This window comes from Ostrea edulis, chromosome 2 (assembly GCF_947568905.1).
Source record: "Ostrea edulis chromosome 2, xbOstEdul1.1, whole genome shotgun sequence".
Taxonomy (NCBI): Eukaryota; Metazoa; Mollusca; class Bivalvia; order Ostreida; family Ostreidae; genus Ostrea; species Ostrea edulis.
This window is the reverse complement of record NC_079165.1, coordinates 32,696,254-32,723,243: the sequence shown is the minus strand read 5'-3', so window position 1 is coordinate 32,723,243 and position 26,990 is coordinate 32,696,254. Positions and strand designations below refer to the sequence as shown.

The 26,990-nt window shown below is 36.1% G+C and overlaps 1 protein-coding gene across 1 annotated transcript; it reads left to right on the top strand.

Moving 5' to 3' along the window:
* Nucleotides 1-922: 922 nt before the first annotated feature.
* LOC125682234 (microsomal glutathione S-transferase 1-like) lies at nt 923-8,216 on the top strand. The gene is made up of 3 exons (XM_048922711.2): nt 923-1,192; nt 6,580-6,662; nt 7,755-8,216. Exons 1-3 carry the CDS (start codon nt 1,067-1,069, stop codon nt 7,996-7,998), a joined length of 453 nt encoding a protein of 150 aa, XP_048778668.1. The 5' UTR covers nt 923-1,066; the 3' UTR covers nt 7,999-8,216.
* The last annotated feature ends 18,774 nt before the right edge of the window (nt 8,217-26,990 follow it).

The window sequence follows — 26,990 nt, the reverse complement described above, 5'->3', positions numbered from 1 at the left end:
TTTTTTGAAGATTTTCCCTATATATTAGTATACATAAATTTTATCCCCAATGTGACCCCATCCTATCCCCAATGGGTCATGATTTTAACAAACTTGAATCTGCACTATGTCAGGAAGCTTTCTACCCCATTGGGTCATGATTTTAACAAATTTGAATCTGCACTATGTCAGGAAGCTTTGATAAGAAAAGCTCACTTGAGGCTTAAGCTCATGTGAGCTAAACAGTTCAGAAAACTTATAATTCATGCTATTGTTCTAAGTTCAAGGACCATAACTTAGTGAAAATCATCAGACCGAGACGAAATTCGAACTTGATCTGTGTGACTCGTTATGGCAAAGCAATGTGCCAAATATCAAGAAAATACATGTATCTGCAATAGCAGAAAAAAGTGCAGAAAACTGATTTACCAGCCTGGCGGACAGACAGATGGATGGATAGAATGCAAACCTAAAGTCTCTTTCGACTTCGTCGGTAGGGGACTAATTACGAGTCGACTTTGAGGGTACCTATCTTCCTTAAAGACAAACCTCGCTAACTAGCAGCATTGCCTCCACGGTAAAATAAGTACATAGCGAATTGCAATAACTATTGAATAACTATTGATTACTTGGGAAGGCAAAAACAAAACATGGGCTGAAACATCATTTGGTTTATTTGCTACATTAAGCTTCAATAAAGTGATTGATATAATTATTTCATTAATGGTAAAGTATAATATTTATTTTGAAGAGAGAAGAAAACCAAATTACTGCTTTTATTTCCAAACTATAATGCGTTTTATTGCAAAAACGTCATTCAATGTGTTTATATGCACTTTTACATTTATAAGCAAAACGAGTTGTTTCATTGCAAAAGGCTGTGTTTATTCAAACATTGGCAATAAATACAACAATATACCTCGCATAAAAAATCGCGGAAAAGGCTTCCATAAAATCGTCACTAGTCCTATTATTCAAATTCTGCACAATCGGAATAGAGCAATTGGCGTCAGTATCTGTGCGATCTACTGAATAAGTAGCCTCACCGATTTTCACGAGCGATTCATTTGTGTATAGCAGCAACAAAATGTCGACGAATGTTCTCAGTTTTGATAACCCGTTGTTCGGGAAGTTTGCCTTTAGTTCTGGTGTTGTACTTGGTAAAACATTATTAATGAGTGCATTGACTGTCCGGTCAAGACTAACCAACAAGGTGAGCCTGTTTACATTTACATGTAGTATGAAATCATGGAAGTATTTAGAGTAAACTGTCAAAAGCTTGAATTCGCAACATAAAAATTTAAAGATAGATGTATGACTCGGAGATATTTCAGTTATTCAGCATATATTATGCGCATTCTTATTACATGTGGAAAATCTTGCCATTAAAAATACAAATTCGAATACAAAGGGTTGTAGTTTATACCATAGCTTGTGACCTGTTTTTATAAATACACCAGACGGGAGAATGTTTTTTAAAAACACACCAACTACTATATTATGGAAACGTTTTCGGGCAATATTTGTGCGAAATATCTAACACAATGTTAACTTGAAATTAAACACAATACATTCTTTTAAATAATTGTAATATACCTTTGAAAATTAATAATTACCGTGTGTAATTTGTGCTTTGAAGAAAAGAAAAAAAAAACCCACATGTTCGTGGTCCGTCTGATAGGACATTAAATGGCCCCCCGTGTCTGGAATTAGAACCTCTTTGGTATGAATGAGATCGTTATCGTTCAATAACAGAATAAAGTGATCACGAGCCGCAACGACGACCAATTACTGCAGAAGCCGGTAGGTGTAGGGGTATAGAATTGATTACTACGGAAGCCGGTAGGTGTAGGGATATAGAATTGATTAGGGATATAGAATTGATTGGTTGTTTGTTTGTTTCACGCCCCTTAGAGAATACTTCACTCACTAATTAACTGGCATTTATGTGGCGACTGTTGTCAACTGTTGTAGCTCTTTTTCTTCGAAATTGAAAGGGTTATAACTCCTGTAACCGCCTTCTCCGCTGATTGGTAATATGTATGTCTTATACAATTAAGAACAATTTTTGTCGATTGTGTTGTTAATTTACAAAGTTAATATGAATTTGTGCATAAGAAAATTTTAACGTTTACTTAATATACCAACGTACCAGACACGTAAAACCAGGGGGCTGCCCCTCCACAGTTTTCTGACAACGTTCATTTTCCGTTATTTTACATACAAATTAAGTTATTTTCACATGCAAAAAAAGATATATTGGCGGATTGCCACCTGTCCGACTCTTTTTGTTTTTGAAATTGGCAACCGCCAATTAAGAATATCAATTCTAAAATCTGGCACCCAGCGGCTTCTGTAAACTGTAATACCAATGCATGACTCATATACCGCCGCTTCGTCTTTTAAAACCCTAAATAAACAAATTATTTTTGCCTTCAAACGCAATACACATTTGAAATTATTGCAACATGTCGCAAATAAACGGCAAAATTTTCTTGAGGTTGCGAATAAACAGCAAATAATATCTCAGTCAAGTAAATGGCTAAACTGTGCAATAAAATTAGGGATTAATCACAGCACACAGCGGCGACAAACGGACATTAAATATACATGTACTTGCATCTTTATACGAGCGTACCCTCTTTACCAGCTCGTAAGAGTTATCGAGCTTTAATGACTCATTATGTAATCATCCCCATGAAAGGTGAAGATAATGAACACTGATCAATCTCATAACTCCTATAAGCAATACAAATAATACTGCGCGTTGATTCAGTCACTTCAGGGTTTGGCCACAATGAGGTACAAAGTTCGTTGTTGTTATGTTCAAGGAATTATTTTCAAAATATTCTCAATACAATTTGTCAAATGATATGCAGGCATTCTTATGTAAAGAAAAATTCAAACTTTATATATATATATATATATATATATATATACACACACACACACACAATGACCCTGAGAGTCTGGGTGAGAAACTGTGTCAATTTTACATGGGAATATTATAATAGGGAAATTCTTAGGAGATGTTTGTCGGAAAACCCACAAAGGTACAATTTATTAACGTTTCTAGGTTACCTGAATTGCTTAGGTTACCTATTTCGATGGTTGGTTGTTTGTCGTTGATTGAATCTTGTTTAACGTCCCTCTCGAGATTTTTTTCACTCATATGGAGACATCACCACGACCGGTGAAGGGCTTCAAATTTAGGCCTATGCTCGGCGGTTACGGCCATTGGGCAGTGAGGATTTTTTTTATCATGCCACACCTACTGTGACACGGGACATCCTTTTTTGAGGTCATCTCCGAGGACCCCTGACATTCACACCTGACATTCGCACCTGATGCCGATCGTTTAGCGATCGAACTGTCACTACCTGTTTTAATCGGTGTTGTTGTCCGTCACCGCCCGTCAACAATTGAGTATTATCCATTTATTCCTAGAAAATGCTTTCAGTTTTCATAGAATTTGGTATGGAACATCGCTGGTGTTCGGGAAAACTAGGACAGTGCATTCCATTGTTACTGGAGCCTGAAATCTGGGGTCAAAACCTAAACAAATATCCGATATTTGAAAATCTTAAGTCACGATAAACTAAAAAGCCTCCACCGAAATTGTAAAATTCATGACCCTTTGATAGAGGTTTTGGTGTTAGGTTGGGCTTTGTGGTTCATATAATTCAGACAAGATGATATGACTTCAGTTTCTCCGTTGACAACTTCCCATATTTATTTGGCAATATTCCATTATTACCTGCATATGGTGTTTACAGTACACGACACGAGTTATATGCGTGTTCCACGCAACGCGGTGGAACAAATTTGCCCCAAACACGGTGGACCTTTAAAATTGTCGGACCTTTAAAATTGTCGGCACCTTTGAAGTCCTATTTTTCCGCGCGAGCTAGACATTGAAGTCCACGGAGGATCTCCGTGGATGCCACCTGTACCTCCGTCGATGCCACCGTGTACCTCCGTGTGATAAAACAAAGAAATAATTTCCGAAGTGATTCACCCAAAAAACCTTTTCGCTTGGCCAGTATGCATGCCCCCACCCCATTACTTATTTAGAAATTAGCTATAAATCATTCAATTCTTGTAATTGTTGTTTAATGATACGTTGGTGTTTTCGGTACATATCCGTATGTAGACTTCCCTGCAGACGTTCACATCTTTTTATGAAACGCCCAAATTCTCGACATCCTGTATATAAACACCTGTGTTATTCCTACCACTCGTCGGTACATTGTTTCACGGCACGTGCAGCACAATTTCACCAAATAAAAGAAGGGTCATGAACAACGACAATCACATGCCAGTAATTTCAATTTGATAAATAGCAGTTCAAAGAAATGTGTACCATAAGCAATGGTTTATTTTTACGTAAAGTTTTCATTGTTACAGTAATTAGGAATACATGTATGTGATTAAGGTCAGCTATATACATGTACATGTTTACAATGGATATGAATTTCATTATGTACTCAACTGTGAAGCAATGTGAGCAAAGAATCAAATTTTCATCACTTAAACAAATAAAAATTAAAAATATCTTTACTTTTAAACAAATCTTTAGAAAACTCCGTACTTTCATTTAAAAAATAATAAAATGTGCTCTCCTACCTAGAATGCCCATACTTCACATTAATAATAACACGGTTTTTTTTATTTTTATTTTTTATTTTTTTTCTTCTAACTTGATAAATACTTTATTACACGCATGTATTATTTACTAAGTGTATATATAACAGCCTTTTGTCTTTATATTTTTGTATACCGTTGCATAATGGTGATGAGATCCAATAAACTGAATTGAGTACATGCAGTCTTAAACATCACAAAGTATAGAGTTTACAACGATTGAAATAAAAATGCAGACGTTTTCTCGTTTATTCAGTAACTCAATAACTTGCGCGTCTTCTGAATGAAAGTTGTAAAATAAACGTACTAGGTTTTGGTCAGTTATAACATAATACGGGGGTAAAATTCATCTAACCTCCGCTAGCAATGGGTTTTGAGTCAACTGTGCCTTCGTGGACGAATAATCTCGGCTAGCGAAGATGGAAAAAAAAAAAGCCTAGATAGTCCGCTTGCATTAACATGTATTATATATGAAGGTGATATCGAAGAATTATCCAGTAAATCCAATGATGTTGCAGTATATATAGCATGTATTTATTTTATTTTTGACTGAGAGGGAGATATACAACTAAGCACGTAACATCGTTTTAGAAGGGGGGGGGGGGGGGGGGGCTCATTCATTAGTCCTAACCCGGACCAGCCGAAAAATTTAACATGTAAAGAAAACAAAATGGGAAATTAAAAAAAAATATCAGAATGAAAGGGGATGGATAATTAATCAGAAAGAAATTGTACTTTCAAGATTTATACTGAACGTATTAAACTTCCCGTATCTGCATACATTCATGAATGCTTACCAATGCTCTCTCTCTCTCTCTCTCTCTCTCTCTCTTTCTCTCTCTCGCTTTCATTATCTAATGCATCTAAAGATTTAATTAAAGATTTTAATAATGTTGACAGCCAAAATTTTGACCTTCTGAATGTAAGTTTAAAAGCAGTATTTTAACCTTAAATCTGTGTTATGTAAACAAAGACTCGAGTCTTTTTATGTATACAAACAAACAAGTGAAATATTGATTTTATAATATAATGCATCTTAATTTTGCATAGTCACAAATTTTAACTTTTAGATGACATATTCTACCTTTAAAAATGCTTGAAATGTGAAAGATATGAAAAACTTACATCGATATCCATTTCTTTTGAAAATTTTGTAAACAATAACATGCCGCAATGTTTGTTTACAAAACAAATAATAAACTCTCTAAAATGAGCTTCTTTGATAATGTATAACCATAATTTTTATGTTAAATTTTTTAAACACATTAGACAGTAGATTTTGATCATTAAAAGTAAAAAAGAAGATTTTGGGGAAAATCGTGAATCAGTCCCTTTAAGATAACAAACAATTGTAAGTGCTGTTTCTCACTTGTAAATCGACAACTGATATCCAAAGTTTGGTTGGCCATTAGAAATACTTTCGTTAAGCACTGTAAACAATAAAAAACAAATAAAATTTTCAACTCAAATCGTGTTCATGCCCCTTTAAAGACTGAATGTTTACTTTTACACCAAAGATTTCTTTTGTTGTATCACTTATACATATAATTAGTATGCATTTTGTTTTATTACTTTTCACTTTAGATCCTGCATTTTTACAGAATATTTTCAATTCTTTCAAAGCTTTTTTCATTTAATTAATATTTCTTAAAAATTAGGTGAGATCATCTGCATGATGAGCATGTTTTACTTCATCACAAAATTGAGATGTTTTTATTCCAAATACTTGTGTATTCTTTTTTAGTTTCATAACCAGGATTTTCCAAAATTACCCCATTAGAAATGAGTCAACTGACTTTAATATTGCATAGTTTCATCTCGTGATCAATTTTTATAACATTATTAATGTTCCTTTAAAGATACCTATCCTCCAAATCAATATTATTTTGATCATGCCGACAACTGGAAGATGATAAAAATGCATTCATTTATGGTTTATTAATTTTGATCTCTTAGGTCTTTGCAAATCCCGAGGATACTGCGAAGTTTGGAGGTGTAGAACCAACAGTCAGTGACCAGAGAGTGGAAAGGATACGGAGGTATAGTAGACATAACATTGTCATTCACACATCTGTACTATATAGAACACCTGGAGATAGACCAGACGGGATTATAAGGAAAGGGTAGTTGTGTGCAGTAGACATAACATTGTCATTCACACATCTGTACTATATAGAACACCTGGAGATAGACCAGACGGGATTATAAGGAAAGGGTAGTTGTGTGCAGTAGACATAACATTGTCATTCACACATCTGTACTATATAGAACACCTGGAGATGGACCAGACGGGATTATAAGGAAAGGGTAGTTGTGTGCAGTAGACATAACATTGTCATTCTCACATCTGTACTATTTAAGACACCTGGAGATAGACCAGACGGGATTATAAGGAAAGGGTAGTTGTGTGTTTGACGCTCCATCGAGAATTTTTCACTCTATATCAAGATGTCACCAGCTAGGTGAAGTATCACTAATTTAGACGTAGGCTTAGCACTCAGGGCCATATCAGTGTGGGTTCTTTAACGTGTCATAGCCTGTGACCACAGTTATTAAGGTAATATTCGACAGACCCGCGATTCTCACTTTTAAATGCCGAGTGTTTGGCGAAGGAGGAATTACTACCTATGCTTACGTCATAGGTTGGACGCGGTCATAGCACGAGCGGGGCTCAAACTCACGACCTCCCGATTACAAGGCGTACTCTCTACCACTGAGCTACTGCGACCGGTATAAAGGGGATAACATACCAGTCTTAAAATGGGGTATTGACGCATGTCGTTCCTGGTGTGTAGCTTTCAATATGAATGATAGTTTGCCTTGCCTTTGTCTCTACACCTGGACTCAAATACCCATCCATACCCCGATATATATTCCAATGTTTAGAATCTCTTGCTCACTTTGATCGCTCTTAGTTCACCCTATACATGTACACATTATGTTGTTTCTTATATCTGATCGTCTATAGTAAGAAAACATGGTAATCAGTATTATCTGTTATCGTTTAATTGCCTTAGTCTTCCAAGAAATACATTCATAAGAAAATTTAGCACTGGTAATAATGAAATGCGTTGTGACAAATATATTGTACCACTGAAATTGGATTTTCAGCTCAGTGATGTTTTTTTCAGATGCCATCAAAATGACATCGAGAACGTTTTCTCCTTTGTTTTGGTGGGATCATTTTACCTCGTGACCGACCCGGATCCGTGGTTTGCCACCTTGCTGTTCCGGACCTTCGTCCTGTCCCGTTGCCTTCACACTGTATGCTATTTGGCGCCGCTTCCTCAGCCCTCACGTTTTGTGACCTGCCTGACGGGTTGGGGGGTAACTGCTCTCATGACAGTCGCCGTCATCCGCGCCGGAAGTTTCTAAATTATGTAATCCAATGACGTTTGAAAAAAGTGACTCCCGAAGAATCTCCACACATGCCCGTATTATACATTATATACTAGTATTATGTATATTGTATTTGATGCAGATGATATGGCCTTACATGATTTGTTTGCAACAAAAACTTTTTACATAAGTGTATACTACTTGTTCATGTTTGAAACGTAAACTAACTAAATAAAGATGATTTCAAAATAAAATGCGAAAACATTTTATATTTATTGTATGATAGCGAGGGAGGTACCTATTCCTCCAAGAAAATTATGTTCTTCGAGGGGAGTCTGATTTACATTGTAGTATTGAATAATGTATCAATTTCACATCAACGGCGTACCGGTAACTCCACCTTGAAAAGGAGGGAGACACGAATTTTAATTTATATATTTAACTTTTGTTTTCTCTCAAACAAAAATACGTAGGTATGGGAGTTTTTCTTCTTGAGGAGGGAAAGTGAAGGTGGAAGGGGAGGTCTTATGATTAATGAATTTATAACCGTAGTTCGATTTCATACCAAATTACTCAAACTGAAATTATTTGGGAAAATCAATACGCCCGTGAGTTCATCACACCGGAAGTATCATGAGTTCATCTACACATAAATCAAATACGTCACTACTTTCATTTCAGTATAAATTTTAATGAATGGCGGGTATGTGATTGATTGAAAGAATTTGTAATTTTGTTTAAATGATATTCTAATGAATGGCGATCAAATGAAAACGATATTATCATGTGATTGACAGAAAGAATCAATGATTATTTTAATCTACGACGATTTTAATCAAGTGATTGAGTAAATGTTTTTCTGTGATGATGATAATCAGGATCTAATTAGCCTAATACCCATATAAAACACGTGTTTGTAATTAGGGTCAGGGTGGTTTTTTATTTAATCAAGTGATTGAGAAGATGTTTTTCTGTGATGATGATAATCAGGATCTAATTGGCCTAATACCCATATAAAACACGTGTTTGTAATTATGGTCAGGGTGGGTTTATATTTAATGATGGCGTGGTATAACAAACACGTGTTTTTTATAAGGGGGATGTTGTTTATCATATTTATGAGGGTCTCAGTGGACTAGGACCTACATTTGTTTAATTAACCTTACACTAGTACCCATATGCACCCATATAAAGCACGTATTTTTCAAAATTAAAAGGTGATACTCGGGATGTATAGCCTACAACTCTCAATAAAATCGGGTGGGTTTTTTGGGGGGGAAGGGGGGGGGGGGTTGTTGTTGTTAATGATGGTGTGGTATAAAACGTGTTGTTGTTTTTTATTAGGAGGATGCGATTTATCATATCCATGACTAGGGCCTGTATTTATTTCTGTCTTTACATCAGGTTTTGAATTTCAAGAGAACAAGATACCAAATTCAATTTGATTTAATTCAGTTCATGTTATGGTATTTACAATATATATATATATGTGTGTATGTGCGTTTGTGAGTGTGTGTTATGAGTATAAGAGTAATTGTATGATTGATTGTATCTTGCTTAACGTCTCACTCGAGAATTGTTCATTCATGTGGAAACGTCACCAAGACCGGCGTTACTGTGACACGGGTCATCCGTTTTTAAGGTAATCAGTGACATTCACACCTGATGCTTAACGACTTAGGTCTGTCGCGGCCGGGATTCAAACCCCGGCCTTCCGTATGCGGGGCGAACGCTCTAACCTCTCGGCCACCGCGGCGGTTATATGAATATTTCTTATAAGAGTAATTCTTAAATTAAAGGTTATATGAATATTTCTTATAAGAGTAATTCTTAAATTAAAGGGACTGGTTCACGATTTTTGATAAAAATATTTTTCATTTCTGATGGTAAACATTAAAAAAATAACTCATTTAATATGGACAGCCAAAATTTTGACTTTCTGAATGCAAGAATAAAAGCAATATTTTAGCCTTAAATCTGTGTTATGTAAACAAAGACTCGAGTCTTTTTATGTATACAAACAAACAGGTGAAATATTTATTTTTGTAATATAAAGCATCTTAATTTTGCATTGTCACAAATTTTAACGTTTAGATGACACATTTACCCCAAACATGCTTGAAATGTGAAAGATATAATAAATTCAGATCGATATCCATTTCTTTTAAAAATTTCGTAAACAAAAACATACCGCAATCTCTGTTTACAAAACAAATAATAAACTCTCTAAAATGAGCTTCTGTGATAATGTATAACCTTATTTTTTATGTGAACTCTTTTAAACACATTAAACAATAGATTTTGATCATTAAAAGTGAAAAAGAAAATTTTGGGGAAAATCGTGAATCAGTCCCTTTAAGTGAATTTGTCAATGTGCTAAAAGAAAAAAAGCGAGAGTGGGGTTGGCATACATATATTTTTAGCCATATTTATTCCATATATAATTCTATTTCCTGTAACATGACAGAAAAATTTAGGGTCGGTAGGTAGGATTTTTATTATTTATTAAAATTGTTTTTTCTCTCTGTTTTATACAAAACACTGTTCAATTTTTAATTATGAAGTGGTGAAAGGCACTTCATTTTCATCTTCGCTAGCCAAAGGTGACGATACATGGTGTTCCTCTTTCACCCCTGGCAGAAATGGCTCCCGAAATGAAAACTTTGATGATGCCATCTGATTGGCTGCGCGGCTTGGCTTTCGCACGAATTTTACTAATAGACCTTTATGCATAAATCAATTCATATATAAAAATTATATAAAAAATAATTATAAATTTGGTATGTGTAAGTGTTAAATGATTATGATATGATTTATTATCGACGACCCACTTTTTAAATGAATATTTCAAGACCTGCTGTTACTTTCTTTCAAAGTTTGCATCGTTTCAATTTGCGTATTTAGTTTCGAAAATTTCAACCAATGAATATCCAAGATAAATCAAAGAAAATGGATGCGACCACACGCAGAACGTGTTGGACCATTCTTGACAAAAAATCAAGGAAAACAATTTTTTTTGTCAATATTTGAATTCACTCAACAGTAATGTGAAGTGTTGGGCTCAATTCCATCTCCAAATGACGGTTCGTGTGTATGTAGCCAATGTTACTCAAAATAACGGAAATTGTGTAAAATTGACTATGAATTATTGCACAAGATGGATGATTTGTGAAAGGAAAAAGGAGAAGTGATTAAATCTTTTCGTCAAAATCTGAAGTTGGGCAATGTAAGTGCGACCGCTACCATGATCGAGTTATCATCGAAAAACAAGGACACGCTGACACCAATAGAGAATGTGATCACAGATGATTCCAACTCTAACTTGGAGTCCAAGAGAAGTAGGCAGGGAGTTGGACTGTCACCAACTCCAAGGAAAATAAAGAAAAGTAAACCAGGTGAATCTAATCATTTCACAATACTACGACAGCATGATTTAACTATCAAGTAGTAATGCACATTCATTTTGTCAACACACATTGTTATTGGGTTTTTTGGTGTTTTTTTTTTTTGTTTTTTGTTTTTTGTTTCTTATACATGTATAAACAATTTCAACTTGTTGAAAGTAGATACAAAATATTTTATAAATACTTAGCATATGGGATTATTCAGTTGGTTTGGAGTTGATGAAAATATTGAACATTCTTACCTGGATAATAATACAAATTTTAATTTATTTTAACAGTTTCTGCAAAGACTCCGGATAAACTCCAGCGAAAGCCATGTATTAAACTTTTTACACCTAGTAAAATTAAGGTAAATGTGTATGTCCTTAATTAGTAAACATATACATCTATTAAATACGTTTAATGATGTAAAGTTCAATGTAGTTTCAAACTTTGATAAATCTTTTTGAGTCCGGGCTATTAGGTGTTTCTGTTATTGAAATGCTGCACATTATTCAATGATTTAAATGCATTACCGGTACTACTGTCTAGTAGTATATATATATATATGCAAGAAATGACTGCTAGTTACTGTTATTCTAAGATTCTGAGCATCTGATGCCTTTTAATGAAAATAATTGATGGTTCATTCTTGTTTGGTTATCATATGTTTGATATACATGTATAACAATTTGTATATCATATGGCTGTTATAAAATTCAACTTGCATACGTTTGTAGGTGTTGTTCAACACTGGAAAACAGATCAAATCTAGACTTGTGAAGGACACTGAATTAACTGAAACGAGTTGTCAAAGCCATGTCAAATGGACAGCCTAAACGAAAGATAGCAATTATAGCATATAACTCTTTTCTGAAAGAATAATTCATTAGCTGCGTTATCAAAGACATAAAAAAGACATCACAAAGTTGGTCTCCAAAAAGGCGAATTGGTGCTTAAGAAGTACAAAGTGTGACAACTTATCTAATTTCAATTGACAAATTACATGCTTCCCTATTACACAAAACTCTGTCGCATTCTCTCAAAGACTCCCATGTTCAGTAACCACAGCAATTATTGCGAGAAACAAAAACATGCATCACATTGTTGATCAAATTTGGGATCACAGTGGGACAACAGACGAGGTAAAATTTCAAATGAACTGAATTTTTCAAAATAATTTACTTATTTATGTAGAAAGGATAATTAGGAACTGGAATTTTGTTATAGATATTTAGAACTTGCAGCTAGATAATAGTGTTTTGTCTCTGTTCCTGTTTTAATATGTACTATATACTCCTCATCAAAACAAAACTCTATTTCTATTGTTTGTGTCATAGCAGGTGTGGCACGATAAAGATCCATCCCTGCTCAATGGCCATAAGCGCTGAGCATAGGCCGAAATTTTGCAACCCTTCACCGGCAGTGGTGACGTCTCCATATGAGTGAAATATTCTCGAGAGGGACGTTAAACAATATTCAATCAATCTATTGTTTATTCAGATATAAACATTTCGTTGAATGTAATCACTTTTAAAAGGGATGAGATCAAAAGTTCAATGTCTGACAAAAAACTAAACACATAGTTTTCTCTAAGCCCCTCCCCCCAAAAAACTAAATATGATGAATGTAGAAACTTAATGGATTAACAGGTAAAAACATACACGAGTATAAATACATGTCTGTATACCTTTTCTACTGTTTATTCACAAATGCAAGTGTTAATTCAAACTATTAAATGGTCATTAAAATGTAATATTATCATGTGGTTTTCAACAATCACTTGTTTTTTTTTTCTTTTTGCACTATTAAAAGTGTAATCGATGAACTTATGGGAGTTTTTACCCTCCCTCTCCCTAGCTATTTGAATTTAGATTTTTATCAGACATCGATCTTTTGATCTCGCCCCTAATGACCATCAACTTCCACATGATTAGCATACATATATATCAAGTAGAATATTAAAATCACAGGTGTGTCATGCAGTGTTTGATATCGTTATACATTTCAAAATTTCACATTCTGTGGTTCATGGAAGAGGAACACCGTGTATCGTCACCCTTGGCTAGCGAAGATGCTTCATTTTGAGTTAATTTATTGTTTCCAGTAAAAGATGAAGCTTATAAGTGAAGATTCAATCTTTTATTATCATTTATTTTCGAAAATACCGAAAAATGAAATTAATTAGGCATTTTTCAATTGATTTCATTAATTAAAACAAAACAGCTTTAGTTGCCTAGCTACATGTATGTCTTGAGAAATATTTCATGTTTAATTTCTTATTCTAATACAACCACTGCTTGTTTTCATTTTTGTGTTATATGCACAACACATGTACAGAATGTTGCATTCATTATTCCAATTGATGAAATATGGGTGTCGGGTATTTTTATTTTCGTTTAGAAAAGCTACTCAGCTAGACGATGATTTTTGAAACGCATAGACATTAAATATTGCTGATATCTATATTTTCATCCATGTTTTAAAAGGAAGGCAACCATTATGACGATGTAGGGTACCTCCTTAATCATAGAGATTTGTTTTTAATGTTTTGAGTTGCAAAATATTGTGCTATTAACATGGTTAAAGAAAGCAGGTTTGCTATAAAAATGTGAGATATCCTTAGTATGAGACTTTATTATTTAGAATTAAAACTGTGAGCTCTTTACATTAGATTTTGAATTTCAAGAGAAAGAGAGCAAACCACCTCCTTCAATGGCTGAAACTGAAGGGATTCAAATTAATTAAAAAAGATGAGGATTTTTTAAGTGGCTGGGTCTCAACTGAAGTTGAACTTGATCGAGTGCTTGAGACACATTCTGTCCACACCGATACACAGTTTGTTTCATGGTATGTATGCATCAGATGAGAATTTCTAAAATAACTGACCAATGGGCTAACAGAATAAAATGTGTGAGTTTTAGCCATTTCTTTGTCAAGATTGTAATTTGTTCTACATAATTATTAATGGTAAAATGTGTTGATGGTATTGATCAAAGAGCCCATGTTTTTATACATTTCTTTATACTCAGTCCTACAGCTTCGAAATCTCAACATACACATTTAGCTTCCGTTACATTTTCTTTTATTGACTCCCCTTTAAGAAAAATCAAAGGGGTAGGGGTTAATTATTCCCCTTGCAACTACATTGTAGGGAGTATACTTGTTTCACCATGTCTGTCAATCTGTCTGTAGACAAAGGGCTTGTCTTGGCCATAACCATCATGATAGCTTTTACATTTATGGTTCGATCTCTTTCAAACATTTAATAGTTATTGCTTACCACGAGGGAGGAGTGTGATAAAACTAAGGGGTTATAATTCACTGAACTTTGCAAAAGTTATGGCCCTAAAAACAGAAATTTTACAAGTTTAGGTTTGTCTAGGCCATAACTTCTATTTTTATGCAAGGTTGACTTTTATTATATGCGGAAGCGATCATTTCCCTATTATTGTTAAAGCAAATAATCCTCCAGAAAACAATCCTGTTAAAGACTGGAAACTCGACAAAGTTGATTGGCCATGTTTTGAAGCTCTGTGTCTGCAAGATATCGCAGCTGAAAAGTTTGAAAACCATCCAGACCCCATTCAAAAATTTACTGAAACTTTGTTTCAAATAGCAAGTAAATGCATACCTAAAACCTCGACAAATTCTACCAAAATCAAAAAAAACATGGTTTACAGAAGAATGCAGTGAAGCAATTAAAGTTCGCATAAAAGCAGAAAGACTATTCAATAGATCACCAACTTCCTTAAATCTTAATAATTTTCGCATATATGGAACAAATGCTCGTAGAACCATAAATATAAGTAAACGAAAATCCTGGAAAACATTTGTATCAAATCTAAATTCGCATACTCCTATGAATAAAGTTTGGAATGCGATAAGGAAAATAGAAGGAAAAGGTTCCGGGAAAAAATATCAACACCTAAGGTAGGAAATCAAATATTAACAGATAAGAAAGACATATGTAACAGTATAGCTAATACTATTTCTAAAAACTCATCAAAAGACAACATGAGCCCAAATTTTATTTCAAACAAAAGTAAAGAAGAACAAAAACTCTGGATTTTACATCTGAAACCAATGAGTGTTATAACGAACCATTTACTTATGATGAGTTGTTGAAATCTCTAGAAAAGTCTCATGATACAGCTGTAGGCCCGGATCAGATCCATTATCAAATCATAAAACATCTTCCTAAACCTACCAAAGAATGTCTTCTACAAATTTTTAACATCAACTGGGAAGGTGGTAATTTCCCATCTTCCAGTTCACAGGCTACAATTATTCCTATTCCAAAACAGGAAAGGGATCACTCAGATCCTAATAATTATCGACCAATAGCCTTAACAAGCTGCGTATGTAAAACCATGGAACGGATGATCAATGAACGCTTGGTATGGTTTCTCGAAACCAATAACATTCTAACTGATATACAATGTGGTTTCAGGAAAAATCGAAGCACAATCGACCAGTTAGTAAGACTTAAAACCTATATCCGAGATGCCTTTGTTAACAAAGAGCATGCCGTCTCTATATTTTTTTTTTTTTTGATTTAAAAAAAAGAAGCATATGCTACCACATGGAAATACGGTATCTTAAAAGATCTTCATAATATAGGCCTTAAAGGGCATTTACCAAACTTCATCAAGAATTTTTTAAGTGATAGACATTTCAATGTTCGCCTAGGATCTACATTTTCAGACAATTTCGAACAAGAAATGGGCGTACCATAAGGAAGTATTTTATCGGTTACATTATTTAGTCTAAAAATAAACAGTCTAGCTGATGTTCTTAAAAACGACTTCCATGGAAGTTTATATGTCGATGAATTTGTTCTCTGTTATAAATCTAAAAACATGAACTCCATTGAGCGAAAACTACAGTTATGTCTAAACAAAATCCAAAATTGGGCTGATGTAAATGGTTTTAAATTTTCCAAAACTAAAACTGCATGCATACATTTCTGTTCTAAGCGAAAACACCACGATGATCCTCAATTGCAATTAATTGGTACTCCAATTAAAGTCATAAAAGAGATGAAATTTTTAGGTGTCATTTTTTTAAATAATAAACTTTCTTTTATTCCTCATATAGCAATGCTCAAAGAAAAATGTACAAAAGCTCTTGATATAATTAAAATTGTTGCAAACACAAAATGGGGCGCAGATAAAAATACTCTTCTACATCTGTATCGATCTCTAATCCGGTCTAAACTAGACTACGGCTGTATAGTACTAGTATATGGTGCTGCAAGAACATCCTATAACAAAGCCCTCGATGCAGTTCACCATCAAGGACTTCGACTGTGCACAAGAGTTTTCCGAACCTCTCCTGTAGATAGTTTATATGTTGAGGCCAACGACCACCCCTCGATCTACGGAGAATAAAACTTACCTTACAATATATTGTTAAATTAAAAGCTAACTTTGACAATCCTGCATTTAACTGCGTTTTCCATCCACGGTTTGAACATTTATATGACAAAAACAAGAAGTGCATAAAATCAATCGGTCTACGAGTTAAAAATCATATGCGTGATTCTAACTTACCATTGGACATCGTAAAACCCTCATCACCTTCTGAAATACCACCATGGAAACTACTAAAACCCAAAGTAGACACATCACTTTCTGAATATAAAAAATCTTAAACAAATTCCGCTATTTTCAAGCAAAAATTATCCGAAATAAAACAATCCAAACATACTACAATTGATATCTACACAGATGGTTCAAAAGACCAACATAAAGTCGCTGCTGCTGCAGTAATCACAAACGACGTTCTCTCTGCACGTCTTCCAAATGAAGAAACAATTTATACCACCGAAGCAAAGGCTATTCAGCTTGCGTTTGAATACATACAAACTTCTAATGACAAATATTTTACTATATTCTCAGACTCCCTATCATGTCTTCAGTCAATAAACAACATGAATATTGATCATCCATATATTTTAGATATCTTACACCAGTACTATCTTTTAACTAAACAAGGTAAAATAGTTTAGTTCTGCTGGATCCCAAGTCACATTGGTATCCATGGCAACACCAAAGCGGACAAAGCGGCCAAAAATGCACTTCAAGGTGATATTGTACACTTAAAAATTCCATACACTGATTTTAAATATGCAAGGTGAAGATAACGAAGAGTGATCAATCTCAGAACTCCTATAAGCAATACAAAATAGATAGTTGGGCAAACACGGACCCCTGGACACACCAGAGGTGGGATCAGGTGCCTAGGAGGAGTAAGCATCCCCTGTTTTCATAAAACCATATATTAATTCTCCTTGGCAAATGTATTGGGATTTCTGTGACACAAGTAAACTTTATTCTATTCAAAACAAAGTAAACAAACCGTGTAACATCATAAGGAAACGCCAAAACGAAGTGATTTTTTCAAGAATACGCATCGGACATGCAAAATTGACCCATTACCTACTAAACAGAGAACTTCAGCCTGAATGCATATCTTGTGACTGTCCATTAACTATACATCACATTCTTTTAGAATGTAGTGATTTTACGCCCATACGAAATAGCCTTTTTAATAGTGTGCACTCAATGAAAGAACTTTTTACAAATATCGACAATCATTATATTATACAATTAAGAATGCGATTTTTACCGAAAAATTTGAAAACTTTTTACATACAACTGTTTATATACATGAATTGATTTTTCAACCTGTTTTTGTATTTACAACTTTTATGTTCGTCGGATGGGACGTTAAGGGTGTCCCGTGTCAAGGATCACAACCCCTTTGGCACGCAAAAGATGTTTCTCTGATGTTCGAAAAAGAGTAGGCGCACTGGGGGCCGTCAGGAAACTAAAAAACTTGCAACCAAACATATTTCAATACGTTAACCGCCGTAAAATGGCTGAAATATTGCCCAAATGGCGTAAAACCTCCCTCAATCAATCACATTCACCCATATATACTACTCAAAATTTGATAAGGATCATAGATATTTTTATGTTTAAAAAATTAATAACTGCATAACTGGCAATATTGTGTCCAAGTGAAATAAAAAACGTCTTCAACAAACTTACACGTGCATTTCATGCCATGGGAAATGCGTTTCTCATCACAGTTTATGCTTTTGCTACCATTGCACGATTTTCACTCAGGCATCGGTGTCTGATTCTTTCTAAAATTTCAAACTCACTTGAGTGTTTACACTACGTTTATCAACACAATGCCCCCTCAACGTGTAAGGCGTCGCCTGACGACAGAACAACTGGGCAAATGTATTGGAATGCTTGACGCTGGCTATTCACAACGTGACGTTGCAAATGCACTAAACGTCAGCCAGAGCGTTGTAAACAGGGCCTGGAACCGACAGCAAACTTTTGGTACAGCAGCACACCGACATGGGGGTGGTCGTCAGAGGTCGACAACCCAACGCCAAGACCATTTTGTGGCTCTTCAGGCACGACGCCATCCCTTCTGGACAGCAACCAGCCTACGTAACGACCTCCTGAACGCCTCTGGGGTGAATGTGTCCACTCAGAGGATACGGAATCGGCTTCACAATGCAGGTCTCAACTCGAGAAGGGCATGTGTTCGAGTCCCTCTGACTGTTCGACACCGGCGGGAGCGATTGGACTGGGCTGAAAATCATGTCACTTGGACACAGAACGATTGGGTTCAAGTTCTGCTCACCGATGAGTCCAGGTATTGTTTGGACTTTACAGACAGGAGGCACCGAGTGTGGCGACGACAACGTGAACGTTTCTATGATGCCAACATCAGTGAACATGACCGTTATGGTGGTGGTTCCATCATGGTCTGGGTGGAATCAGCAGGGATGGAAGAACAGATCTTCATGTCCTGGAGAGAGGAACAATGACGGAGGTGCGGTACCGGGATGAGATCCTCGATGTTTACGTCAGACCCTACGCTGGTGCTGTTGGCCCTGAGTTCATCCTGATGGATGATAACGCCCGTCCTCATCGCGCCAGGGTGGTGGAGCAGTACCTTCAGCAGGAGACAATTGTCCGTATGGACTGGCCAGCGCGCTCGCCGGACTTGAACCCGATTGAGCATGTATGGAACATGCTGCAGGTTGCCCTTTCACGCCGTAGAGCACAACCCACGACTTTGGCAGAGCTCGGAAACGCCCTCGTGGAAGAGTGGAACAACCTTCCCATTGGAAACATCCGGGTGCTTATTGACAGCATGGCTCGACGTTGTCAAGCCGTCATTGATGCAAGGGGAGGCCATACCCGGTATTGAAACTTCATCGACTAAGTGTAATGATGGACTATCCCCAAAAACTGTAATTCTTTCCCTGGTTTGCTGTTAACCTTTTGTAATGAAATGCCTTTTGGTGTTGTTATCAGATTTCAAGCATTCCGTATTGATAAAAGTTCATGCCGTTCATGAATTTTCATTCATAACCTGAGTAAACACGTTTCTGAGTCAAATTTATGTCTTTTGTTATGTTAGTGGTAAATTACACACATATAACCTAGTGATCCTTATCAAATTTTGAGTAGTATATATAATCATTCCGTCAAGGTCATATAAAGGAATAATTGGTGGAGTGGGGGTATACATTTCAGTGGGACCCATGGCGGCAAGAAAAATTTCATTTTCTGTCTGTCTGTTCAATTGCAATGCTTAATAGGTTTTAGATGATAAATCATACATAAGGTAAGCATAAAGGACAGCTGCATATCGTACATACAAACTGATAGAAATGGCTGATCTGGTTCCTTGTATAAATCAATGTAATTCGTTTTGAAATATATTGCTTATATCAATGGTAAAATGAAAGTTTGTTGATTATGTCAAAGTTATATAAACATATTTTATGTTGATAAATCTAAGTAAATGTATTATTTGTCTTTTAAATTGAATATAAAAACTACCATATTGCTGTAAGTGATATTGAACATTTTAAACATAGGCCGTGAGAGAAAGTCAGAGCAAGAGTCCACAGGTCGGCTACTGTGCAACCATAAAGACATTCCCTTCAGTGAATATCATTTCACTCGGGGAAGACATGTCATCAAACAGTGCCAGTATGGGAAGGGCCACAAAAGGGACAAAAATTTCGAAAGTTCAGGTATTAAATTTTATTGATGTTACTACTCAATAGTAGTATAGAGCGGCTCAATATACGCGCCCTGGCGCAAGTTTTCACCGAAATTTTGCACGTTTGGTCAAGAGATAAGCCAAGGGGGCGGACGTAAGAGAATGAACCAATCAGAAGCCAGAGGGTGAGAGAAGGATCCAATCAGAATTTAGAAGGAAATGTAGATTGTCAGGTTTAGAAATTTATCACGTGATGAAAGGGGTACCAGAGAGGATAATACTATATAATTATTCATTGAAAATTTTCCCCTTACACTGGGCCCCTCCGAAGAGAAAAATAAAATTCAATAAGTACTACTGCTGGTCAGTGAGGAAAAATCAGTATAATAGCTGGTTATGAATAATAGATGACTTATTGATTTGGATAAAGAGATCGACGAGAGACGAAAACAATAGAATTGTCGGTCAGTTTATGAATAATAAATGAATTATTGATAGAAAACTTCGCAGGATAAAAACATAATCTTTTCGTTTTAAGAAAGATACGGAGAGTAGCACGGAGTGTGCAATGTCCGTGAGATTTCAATACGGGGATTTGTTAGACGTTAAAGATGTATACCTTATTTGAAATTTAGATACGTTGAATACTAGAGGCGTACCCGGTCACATCAAAATGTTTGAAAATCATAAATTCATATTGTTATTTTTCAAAAATATTAATAAAATAAAATAGAAAACCTTGTTTCTTGTTGCTGTCATAGAAAGCATCTTTTCATAAAATTTGGTGGTCCTGAAAAGGACCTGGGGATTTCAAGGCTCCCCTATTCACCTACTGGAAGAAGGTGAACTTTCCTTGGGTATCTTTCTTTCCGTTAAACACCAGACGTCCAGGCGGGCGCTGCACCGTCTTTAGCTCCTCATCCCAATCCTTTTTCTTCTCATCTTCTATAAAGAAGGTGAACTTTCCGTGTGTGTCTTCCTTTCCCTTAAACACCAAACATCCAGGCGGGCGCTGCACCGTCTTTAGCTCCTCATCCCAATCCTCTTTCTTCTCATCTTCTATAAAGAAGGTGAACTTTCCTTAGGTGTATTCCTTTCCGTTAAACATCAGACGTCCAGGCGGGCGCTGAACAACATCCATTTCTTTATCCCAATTTTCCATACTTCCAAGTATTCAATCTCAGAATGAAATGAGAGGAAATGGCCAAGACTTAGCTTATATCAACAAAGCGCAGACGATGACTGCAGACCCTCCCAGTCATTAAGGAAGATTTCTTAACTATCTTTTGACTTTCAATTTTACTGATTTTCACTCTGTTATGTTGATACTTTCAAAGAATGAAATGTCGATTCGTATAAATTCACGAACGCCTTATTTCCATTTACGGTGAAACGATATTCCATGTGTGTCGTAACTACTTATAAAGACTACTTAAGTGTTCCCCGAAGTTGATTTCACACTGGTATGTAAATGGTATAGGTCTTTTTGCATTGTTGTTTCATTTTTACTATTTGTACGAAGTATATTCAGAAAAATGACTAAAATAAACCTAATATAATCAATCTTCACATGATCTACTATTATATTTTATTTTATTTTTTAAAATTATTTCATATGTGTAAATCTGCACTGGTCAGTGGGAAAATCAATATAATAGTTGATTATGAATAATAGCTGACTTATTGATTTGGATAAAGAGATTGATGGGAGATGAAAACAATAATATTGTCGGTCAGTTTATGAATAATAAATGAATTATTGATAGAAAACTTTTCAGGATAAAAACATAATCTTTTCGTTTTATGAAAGATCGGAGTGTGTAATGTCCATGAGATTTCAATACGGGGATTTGTTAAACCTTAAAGATGTAGACCTTATTTGCCATCAGGTCAATTGTAGAAATCAGGTCAATTGTTTAACCGTCAAATCTCATGGACTTTCTCAACACATTTCTCGCAAGTATCCGTGGGCCGACATATATAGTGACCGGAAATCATTCCAGGGAAGAAATGTAGCTACGTTTAATACCAGAGGCGTCCCCGGTCACATCAAAATGTTTAAAAAAAACCAATCACCCAACCATAGTTTGTATGCTAGCTCAATGGGACTACGGGCGTTGTCATGATGTTAGAAAAAGAACAATCGCACGGCTGTGAATTGTCTCGGATATTGTGAATTTACTGAAATAATTTGATATGTATAGTGTTAAGTATGAAGTCTTTCAAATGTGGACAAGGGTGACAAAATACCATTAACGGTTAAAACCTCTTATGCACGGTTGAACTATATCAACTTATTTATTTTAAAATGTGGAAAAAAGAGAGATAAATCTCAACTAAAGACAGGATTTTTTTTTTATTCATGTAATTTGAGTGACATTGAATTTTATCAATTGTACACATAATATGTCAAAACTTGATTCAAGGCCATGTATCCCGAAGACTGAGAAACCACGTGGAATTGAATGACTCAGACTGCATCTTCTCACAATTGAAAGCTTTCCCTCACGCTCCAATGCATTCCGATTTGGTCATTTCCAAAGCCTGCGCTACCGGGGTCAATAAGGTCACTTTAAGTTCTGTTTGGATGGCGGATCTCTATTTTTTTTTTTTTTTAGATCCACTTCCCACAATGTAACGTCCCTTGTGATCGGGTCTCTCTATTCCCTCCGAAATGTCTTGAAAATGCCGTATCCATTTTTCAAAATCGGGTACGTAAGGCATCCATTTACCAAGTTTGGCATCGTACATGTACTTCTATGGATTCCGTCTTCGTTTTTTGAGTAAAAGTACACAGTGTACAGGTTTTTCTAGTTTCAACGGTTGTAAATTGCTTCCCCTTATAAACAATTGTAGTCTATCGAGATTCTGCCTTCGTAATGGAAAGAAAAAAGGGCGATCAAAGGTCAGGTGACCGTATACGGTATCGCGTCCCAAATATGCTCCATTAGGTTCTACGACAGGTAAGGTCCGTAGTATCCGATACGAGGATCCATTGACGTAGGAATCTCCAATGATATCACAACACACGTGTAGACGTTCGTGGTAAGGCATGTGTAGAGAAATTTCTAGCAAAGCACATTCCCAACATCCATTTAAATCATAAGTTTTGGGAAGCACCACCGCAAAATCCCCAGGCGTGTTCCCGGAAATTTTGTTGTCGTCACTGCCCACAAACAAGTAATGTTCCATGTTTCTAATCTTTTGAATGGATTAGATCGTTGTTGCTCTTATGCTTTTAGGCCATAAATAATTAAGATACCTGAATTCCAATAATGGAAGGTCTTCAATAAAAACTGAATGTTCACATTTACGTATTCATATACTAATATATAGTAAAACAATTTCACAACTATAGAGATACACCATTTAGAATAAAATGTCACTTAATTGAAAGCACAAAGTTTGATCATGTATATCAGAAAAACACCCATTTTGTGAGTCTTGACGTTTTGGGGGAGCGGAGGCGTCGTACTGTCCCGTTGATTTACCACGACTGTTGGTAGTGGCGCGGCTGCAGTAATCGTTCCACATTTTGGCGGCGGCGGCGGAACTTCCCGTGTATTTACTATGGCTGGAGGCGGCGGACTTGACCGCTGCGGTGACTGTGGAATCGATGGACTGTTGGGCGGCGGCGGCGGCGGCGGTGATTTGCCTTTGTTTTGTATGGGAGATTGCGGCGGCGGCGGAGATTGGCGGTATTTCAGCGGCGGCGGCGGTGGATTTAAAGCTGAGGTTCCTGTGATGATTAAAATTAATGCATAGAGAAAATTTATATTAATGTACTAATGACACAAGGATATTAATAGTGCTTTTCCTAGTGCCCCCCCCCCTTCTTCCGGTCATGAATAGATCCTTATAAATCATGAAAAAGTAAGTGTGGAAAGTTAGCTTACATACATGTAGGTGACGTATAAGCCATTACTATTTTGAGAAATTTTTAATTTAACTTAATGACAGAAAAATATGAATAATGTAAAACCTTTGATCGATATGACCCTTCTAAATAAATATAATGTGCATGCATAAAGTACAGGGATAACCCACGGAAGCTCGAAATTGATTTGCAATGGGGCCCTTTGATGCACGGATATTGGCACTAGGGGATCGAACTCGGGTCACAACTGTTACTGTAGAAGCGAGAGCGCTAATTCCGCCCTACCCGGACACCTGCTTTTTTAACTATGAAATCTCTAAATTATGACAAAAGTTCAGAATGAGAATAGATCTACCTTGAATTAATTTACCTAATGACTAATTAAAAAAACAACCTTGGTGATTTCATCTTAAATTTGATAGAATAAGTAAGACTTTGTAATGTAGAAATAAATATAGGATGTCCCATGGTTTGTGGTTTGATTTGAATTATGTTCAACAAGCTGTGTGTTTTCTAGATTATACAGAAAATACATAATTATTATGATGTGTGATTTTTTCCCAATAAGTACCCACCCAAAGCTGGCCCTATCTATGCAATACAGGCACTTAAAAAGGAATTTTTCAAACAATTTTTCATCATCTAATTATTACCAGGGCGGATCGAGGAATTTTGAAAGGGGGGGGGGGTTACAATTAATTCTGGTTTTCAAAATTGGGGGTACATCTTAAAGATGCGTAATTATACCCCCGCAACAAGTTGTGGGGGGGGGGGGGGGGTATACTGGAATCGGGTTGTCCGTCTGTCTGTCCGTCCGTCCGTCCGTCCGTCTGTAGACGCAATGGTTTCCGGACTCTAAAGCATTATCCTTTCCACCTACCGTCACCATATCATACATATGGACTACCCATGGGATGAAGATGTTCCCTATCGATTTTGGGGTCAAAAGGTCAAAGATCAAGCGCACTGGACATCGAAGAAGCAATATGGTTTCCGGGCTCTAAAGCGTTATCCTTTCCACCTACAGTCACCATATCATACATATGGACTACCCATGGGATGAAAATGTTCCCTATCGATTTTGGGGTCAAAAGGTCAAAGGTCAAGCGCACTGGACATCGAAGTAGCAATATGGTTTCCGGGCTCTAAAGCGTTATCCTTTCCACCTACAGTCACCATATCATACATATGGACTACCCATGGGATGAAGATGTTCCCTATCGATTTTGGGGTCAAAAGGTCAAAGGTCAAGTGCACTGGACATCGAAGTAGCAATATGGTTTCCGGGCTCTAAAGCATTATCCTTTCCACCTGCTGTCACCATATCATACATATGGACTACCCATGGGATGAAGATGTTCCCTATCGATTTTGGGGTCAAAAGGTCAAAGGTCACGCGCACTGGACATCGAAGTAGCAATATGGTTCGGTTTGTCATGCCATTTGTTTTTTACACTCAGAAAAGAGGTAGTTTATACCTATTACCAACACCCTTTGGGAGATTGGGGTAAGCGGGGGGTATTCTTAGTGAGCATTGCTCACAGTACCTCTTGTTTATACTTTTCTTTAGCAAAATCATGTGACGAAAGGGGGGGGGGGTCTAACTCCCGGATCCCCTCTGGATCCGCCACTGATTACAAACTTCAGACAGTCTTTGATTCCTTGATGCATTTGAGTATGAATAATTTTCTTTTATTTCTAAAGAATAAATACTTGCATTAATTTCGAAATTACACATAATTGCCTAGTTTAACTTTTTTTTTTATACCAGCAAGTATTCTTCTATCCCAACATTCGAACGCATCAATTATCCCCCCCCCCCCCCCCCCCCATTAGGCAACCAGTCCAAGCTGCTACCATCTCTCTGTGCAATATCGATTGATAGATATATTATAAGATTGAACATTCTTTTTAAAGAATTTATCGATGTGTAACTCTGGACATTTTACTCACAAACGGAGTAAAAGTGCAAGGCACTTTTATGTTAAGTTTGTGTGTAAAATGTTCAGAATTTACACATAATAAATTCTTCAAAAAAGAAGGTTTGATTCCCTGTATTATCAATTTCAAACATTTGAATAGTTTTCCCGCACTGTTATTTGTTTTCAGGCGAGTACATGTACGTATGCATAGCGTTTTTGGATTTATTCATGTGTAAAAATTCACGATTAGATTTGTTTTTGTCCAATCAAAACAATTGTAATAAATAACATTAGAATTATACTACATTATTTATCATTACTTGTTTTGGCACCAGCGTATTTCGTTTAATTTTGTAGGCGGTGGACCAGCGGGAAAACCTTTAACGCCATTAGCAGAAGCAGTTGGGAGTGTTATTGGTACCAACAATATAAGTACCAGTGGGATCCCTGGTACAGTTGACACAACATATCTAATGCTCGACAGACCAAAGATCAGCACGGAAACCACAGCGAGTACGATGTATGTTCAGGAATTTTATACACCATTTCTTAATTCTTGGATTGAAAATTGAAAAAAAAAAACAAATTTATCCATGTATAAGAATTCGATTCCTTTTATTTCAGTGAATCAGATGGCCTTGTGACTCAAGATCTCCATGTCATCAGCACCAGTGAATCTGGAGATGGGCAGCAACAAATAAACTTTGTTACTGTACCACAGCCAAACGCATGTCCTACCAATGTTTGCACCCACACCGTAATTGACCCGCATCTGCAAAAGCAGAAGCTAGAACTAGA

What these genes read in the sequence shown, in the direction of transcription:
- LOC125682234 (XM_048922711.2), top strand. Translation starts at nt 1,067, where the DNA reads ATGTCGACGAATGTTCTCAGTTTTGATAACCCGTTGTTCGGGAAGTTT. An exon ending in GGTCAAGACTAACCAACAAG is followed by an intron (nt 1,193 to 6,579) that starts GTGAGCCTGTTT and finishes TTGATCTCTTAG; the next exon opens with GTCTTTGCAAATCCCGAGGA. An exon ending in AGAGTGGAAAGGATACGGAG is followed by an intron (nt 6,663 to 7,754) that starts GTATAGTAGACA and finishes TGTTTTTTTCAG; the next exon opens with ATGCCATCAAAATGACATCG.